Source organism: Pinus tabuliformis, chromosome 8, assembly GCF_031772625.1.
Source record: "Pinus tabuliformis cultivar Carrire ecotype Pingquan chromosome 8, CPIR1, whole genome shotgun sequence".
In the NCBI taxonomy this organism is placed as follows: Eukaryota; Viridiplantae; Streptophyta; class Pinopsida; order Pinales; family Pinaceae; genus Pinus; species Pinus tabuliformis.
Genome location: NC_142294.1, coordinates 1872855518 through 1872862081, shown reverse-complemented (window position 1 = coordinate 1872862081; position 6564 = coordinate 1872855518). Strand labels below are relative to the sequence as shown.

Below are 6564 nucleotides of genomic sequence, written 5' to 3'. Positions count from 1 at the left end.
ATAAGTCTCAACAAATGTAAACTAAATTAATTAAATTTTCTTATTTTTAATAAAATTTAATATTTAACGTAATAATAATATTTTTAAACCTCTAAATTGGTTAAAAGTAATTTAATAATTAACATAATAACAGTAAGTTTCAAAGTTTTAATCAGTGTAAATTGATTAAAAGTTATTTAATATCCGAATCCATAATTAATTACTTAAAATCATAAAAATATGATTTCCCATTTTTAATAAATTTGATGATATAATACTTACATGAAAATCTTAAAAAACATTTACCAAAAATAATTATTTAACTAGAACTTAACGTATTTTCAAAATAAGGTTCACTTAAAAAAATTTCACACACATACTTATGACAGTGCCTTCAAGAATAAGATAGCCTCATTTTAACTAGAATTTAACCAATCTCTAAATAAGTTTTAAACTTATTTAAATTTTTCATAAACATGCTTATGACGTGTACTTATATGCCTTCGATGATAAGATAGATTCATTTTTATGGAAAACGATTTAGTAGCCTCTTGACCATAGAATAAGGTATATTGAAGATTATAGCACAAGGTATATTGAAGATTGGTGTATTTTATTAAGTTTATAAATAATTTTATTATGGTAATATTAATAAGTTATATTATTATTATTTAATTTTAATATTATGGTTAAGTTAGATATTATATTGATTTATGATATTTTTTTGGTTGTGGAATTAGCAATCTATTTTTATTTAGTGATTTTATTTTAAGTGTGTAAATGTATATATATTCTTAGTTTTCTCGTTTTAAACTTATGAAAGAAACATATACTCTTACCCATTAAGCCCACTCAAACTGTATATTTTCATTATAAATATTTAATAAAAAAAAAATATTAACAATAAATTACTTTTAACTAATTAATATTAATTTATTATTTAATAATTATTTTATATATGAATTTAAATTAACTAATATAGTTAAATTTAAAACTGTATATTTTCATTAAAACTGTATATTTTCATTATAAATATTTGTAGAAAGTGTAATATTAATTGTAAATTACTTTTAATTAATTAATATTAATTTTACTATTTAATAATTATTACATATATAAATTTAAATTATATTAAATTTAAAAAGTCATTAATCCAACTAAGACGCGGTAAGGCATTTGGAAATTTCTTCAAAAAATAATATAGGATGGAAGTGACTTTCACGTTACGTTCGCGATGGGCCCCATTAATTGGCTATCTGTTCCCAACGAACCAACCAAAGCGTTGAAAACACAAATCGCTCGTTCGATTGACTTTCCGCGCATTTACAACTGCAGTTGCTCTGCATATTCCATTGATTTTCCGGGATGTAGCTTCGTTCTTTCTCTTTCCCCACTTATAAATAAACACACCGCTGGGTGCATTACAAGGAATCTCCGAAAGAATTGTGAAGAACAGTACACCAAATGGAATCAGAGTCGTTTACACCGCTGTAAGAATGAGTTCGGAAATTTCGTTTTTCCAAAAATATTGTTGTTTTCTTTACATTTTGATAAATAATTCAGTGTCAACTTTCAAAATATTGTGTGTATATTTTAAATAAATTGGTAGTCGCAGGTGAAGATTATGATATATTTTGTAAGGTAAAGTACGCACCTTATTGTTTTTTAAATGTGGTTTGGGGAGAGGAAGGTTTTTGTTCTGCGCCGAATTTGAAACTATTGTGTGTATAATTTCAATCCAAGATAAGGATATTTTTTAAGAAAGTAAAAGTTTGCATTTTACTGTTGTTTGATGTGGTTTTAGCGGAATTTTAATTTTTTTACAGTGTTTAATATATAGCTTAGTTGAAAGTTGGATCTGATTTTAGGGTGAATTTATGTTTATTTCGGTGTTAATTTCAATGGGTTTGATTCAAGCTGCTGGTGCACAACATCGGCGCTTATTTAGCTTGTAATACTTTACATAATCAAAATTTCCAGGATTCTTTTTGCATTTGTTGTTTGCTTATAAATTGATAAAATGATGGGCTTTATTTTGTAATTTTGTATGAGATTGTGGTAAATGATGTTATGGTCTGTAATTAGTAACGCGATTTTTAATTGGCCCAGTAATGGATACGGTCAGTAGCTGAGCCAATAATCTGGTATTTGGCTTTCTTCGATGGTAGTGCTAATTTATAGAAATGTTGGTGCAGATTCACTGCTGATCAAGAGATTGCAAGTTTTATTGTTTCGTGCGGAATACTGTCCAAGGCTTGGGAAGAGTCGCGTCTTGCAAACAACTTAGAGGCTTATAGCCTAAATGAATATGAAGGCGTTGCATATGTTGCATTCCCTTCGTTTCATGAAATAGAAGGTTTTATTGTCAAGGAGAGCAAATATGGAGAGGGCAATATACAAACTGACAACAAGGTCTTCTCTAGTTGCCTTGAGGGTAATGATGCTCAACCAGCCCTCGTCCATCAGGGGCCCCTTAAATTGTTCCTACATGTTATGGAGAATACAGATTTCCAAGCAAAGGTAAATTAATTTATATTTCAAGTTTCGTTAACGAGTGATTGCTTATTTCCTTGTTAGAGATGGAGCTTTTGGAAAAGGAGAAGGAAAATAATGACATGTATTTCTTGACCAAACAGATGCAAGTTTATACGGATTCAAAACAAAGGAAGCTGAAACCCATTATATTTGTGGGTCATTCCTTAGGAGGGGCAGTTGCAACTTTGGCCACACTATGGGTACTGGAAAAGAGGCTCAGGCAAAGTTCGCCCTTTTGCGTAACATTTGGAAGTCCTTTAGTGGGGGATGTAGGACTTGTTGAAGCAGTTGCCCGTGAAAATTGGGCAGGCAACTTTTTTCACGTGGTTTCCCAACATGATATCGTTCCTCGAATACTCCTTGCACCACTTGAGTCAATCGCTGAGCCCTTGATTCCTATTTTGCCTTATTGGCAACGCATAATGGCTACTGACAGTAAAACTGTACCTGATTCTCTTATTCAAGATGCCTGTAGGACCCTTCTTAATAATGTCTTGCAGCATACTTACACAATAGCAGACTATGGGCTTGACTCTCTAAGGGAGTTAGATGGTGTTATCAAGAGAAGCCCATACAGACCTTTTGGCACTTACATGTTTTGTTCAAGTGAGGGGGCGGCTTGTATTGATAATTCTGAGACCGTTTTGAAGATTCTTCATTTGACACTGCAAAGCTACGGAAAATCTTATGATACTATTGTACAGGACTGCTTTTCAGAGCATAAAGAGTATGGTTCTGTTTTGAATCATGTCGTAGAAATGTGCATCAGTAGGAAACTAACTGCAAAACCTGATTCGGAATCTTCTTACAAGATGGGAATTTCATTGCAACTGGAAGCCCTTGGTGTTGGAGCTCAGGTAAATACTAAATTCCTCTTCCTGATAACAACCTTCAAATCTTTTAAGCGAAAAAATGTCTGAAAGTTTTGCTGGTCTTTTATCATTTATGGTGTAGGAGTTTGATATTAAATTGTAATGTGACATTGACTTTTATCTGCATTTCTGAATTTTATTTTCCTCTTTTAGCTCACTGATTGAGACTCAGGCGTGTTCTTGACTTGGTGATGACAATGTTTGGCAGAATGATCATGCACAGATTGCCCTACAAAGAGCAGCAAATATGGAAAACAAGCATAATACAAATGTTGGTAAGCTAGCAATTGAATTAAGCGAGAAACAATGTAATATGGCAGAGGTTGAGTGGTATAAAGAGCGTTGTGAGAAGGAAGATGGCATCACATATTATGATTCCTTCAGGAAACATGAGGATATGGAGGCTAATGGGCGGAGGTTAAAGCTCGCTGAGTTTTGGGATGAGATTATTGAAATGTGGGAGAGACATGAGTTGCCCAGTGATTTCCAATCTCAAAATAAGTGGATAAATGCTGGCACTGCATATAGAAGACTTGTAGAGCCTCTGGATATTGCATATTATTATCGCACTAACAGCAATGGCAACTATCTTTCAGATGGAAGACCCAATCGTCATAAAGTTCTTCAGAAATGGATGGAAGAGAAAGAAAAAACTCGCAGTTCAAGAGGTCGGAGCGGGCGCACCAAGCTTGCATCCCTCACTCAGGACTCCTGCTTTTGGGCACATGTAGAAGAGGCTTTAAAAGAAATGAGAAATGTGGAACAGGGTCAACACCAAAAGCTAGAACGTCTTGAGATGTTTGAAGGTTATGTGACAAGATTGATCAATGATCGCAACATTTCCTCCGATGTTTTCTTGGAAGGAAGCAGCTTCATGGAATGGTGGAAAGAATGGAAAGAATACAAGCAAAATCAATTTCCTGGATGGACCTCTCCTTTGAACGACATAATGGAAACAGAAAGCTGGAAGGGCTGAGAAGGTTGTTTCAATTAGGTTTCTTGTTTCTCAGATGCAATTTCCTTGTCCCTCTTAGGTTTCGTGTCTTTAGGTTGTGATTTCCTAATTTCGTTGTTCCACTTAGGTTTCGCGTCTTTAGGTTTTGATTTCCTTTCATTTGTTTAAATTAGCGTGATGAATTAGGGAACTTGTTCCATGTAGGTTTCTTGCTTTTAACATGTAATTTCCTTGTTCTCTTCTTTTTAAGAAGTAATTTCATTTCATGGTTTAAAATAGCGTGCGTGATCACAAGTGATGTAATGTCCTGACGGTTAAAGAAGAAATTCCTTTTGCTTTAATTTTGAAGGTGGGGTTTTATTTAATTGAGACAATCAGGCAATAGAATTACACAAAGAGACTTGGACAAAGAAAAACATTTTAAGACAATCCGGAACTATATTAGTAAATCGTCCTTAACTTGATTATAAATTTGTGGACAAAGAAAAGAACTTTAAGACAATCTTTATGGTTTCCACTTCATGATCAACAACCACGCGAAACACGAAACAATTATGGTTTAGGATCGGATCGTACATATTGCAAGGGAAGCAAAACTTGAAGCTTCTGAGAAGTGATGTCACCGTGATATTTTTTGCATGCAACCCTATTTTTATATGCCGTAGGATTTGAGAAAGGTTGTTGAATGTCTTGTGCATAAGTCGCAAGTGTAAAAGGATGCATAGAAGTCAGGTTTCAAGAAATCTTCAAAAGAGACAATTGTATAACCTTTAGGAATAGGTAAGTTATCCTCTTTCTCATTTATGTTAGCATATTTTGTTTGTGTGCATTAGCTCTAGGTGGAATCCATGGTGGTATATACTATGGTATATCATTGATTATAATAATCTTAGTGAGAGGGCTTGTTTATTTATAGCTGAGTTTTTCTATAACAACTCATCACCAAACTAGAAATATTAAGTACAAAATTGGTATACAACTATAGAGAAACAATCATCAAACTAGGAACACTTGCTACTACACTCGCTAAAAAACCATAGAAGAGCAACCAAAGTATGTCAACTTATAGAGATATGTGCAATGGTATGGATATCAAAGAGTAAAATCATGGTTATATTAAGTCTAGGTTAAAATTGAAATTTTCATTATATAAACACATTATTAAGTAATAAAATAAGGACCATGTTTCTTTAAAGTTGTTTATATGCACATATGAATATGTTATAGTTACTTTTTGAAATATAAAGAGTTAGCCTTATTTATTTGGTTCATTAACCTTATTCGTGTATTCGATGCAAAGAAAAATAAATATGTAAATTAAAAATATTCCCTTCATTTTAATGAAATCTAATAATGAATATAATTACAAATTTTGATCTATATATTATTTGAAATACAATTTCAAAATTCAAAATATATTAAAATATATAATTACAAAGTCTAACCTATACCTTCTCCAAATTAAAATTTGATATTTTAAACATTTAGGTCCATGAAAAATAAACTTAAACATTCCAAACCAATGTTGCTCAACTTAAATTTATATTTATGTTTTTTTCACCAAAACTAAAATATTTTAATTAAAGTTTAGCCTACTTTTTAAAATTAAGTTTCCCTTTTAATTGGTTTATATATACTTATTTATATATACTTATGACTTGTGCTTACATAACGTAACCTCATTCTAATGGAAAAAAATTGTGGTAGCCATATATATATATATATTAGTTTCGCATTTTATAATTAATTTTATTGTTTTATATTTATAATATATATAAATTAAAAATAATTTAAATAATATAATTTAATTAAAATTTTAATACTTTGTAAGTGTTATATCCAAAATTCAAAAGTGTTTGTGGTATTGAGTTTTCTAGAAAGTTTTTAAATAATTAGGGTTAGAAATTGAATCATGGATTTGTTGAATTCATATTTAGTTTTTTTTAATTACAAATTGAATATCTTGATCAGCCAAATAAGTGGACCCTTAGGGAGGGGTGAAATCCCCTCTACCAAAATGTGGTTTCAATATCACAACAACCTATGGTAGGGATAACTAGCTCTTTTGAAGGAAGTAGGGGAAAGGATGAAACCCCCATTCTTGGTGTGCAATGGCAATCACATTTAAAAGAGTGATGCATATTGAAGGCACCAACCAACCTTAAATTTGTTATTCCAAATAAAAAAATGGAGAAATCATGGAAGCTCATGAAATATCATGTA

The 6564-nt window shown here is 31.6% G+C and overlaps 1 protein-coding gene across 1 annotated transcript; it reads left to right on the top strand.

The window, feature by feature from the left end:
- The first annotated feature begins 1339 nt into the window (after nucleotides 1-1339).
- LOC149243835 (lipase-like PAD4) lies at nucleotides 1340-4682 on the top strand. Its single transcript, XM_089367868.1, has 4 exons — nucleotides 1340-1469; nucleotides 2175-2499; nucleotides 2616-3371; nucleotides 3595-4682. The coding sequence occupies exons 1-4, from the start codon at nucleotides 1444-1446 to the stop codon at nucleotides 4360-4362; spliced, it is 1875 nt and encodes a 624-aa protein (XP_089223994.1). The 5' UTR covers nucleotides 1340-1443; the 3' UTR covers nucleotides 4363-4682.
- The last annotated feature ends 1882 nt before the right edge of the window (nucleotides 4683-6564 follow it).

Excerpts from the sequence above, each read along its gene's own strand:
- LOC149243835 (XM_089367868.1), top strand. The coding sequence starts at position 1,444 with ATGGAATCAGAGTCGTTTACACCGCT. Across the intron at positions 1,470-2,174 it reads TCAGAGTCGTTTACACCGCT|ATTCACTGCTGATCAAGAGA; the intron begins GTAAGAATGAGT and ends ATGTTGGTGCAG. Across the intron at positions 2,500-2,615 it reads ATACAGATTTCCAAGCAAAG|ATGCAAGTTTATACGGATTC; the intron begins GTAAATTAATTT and ends TTGACCAAACAG.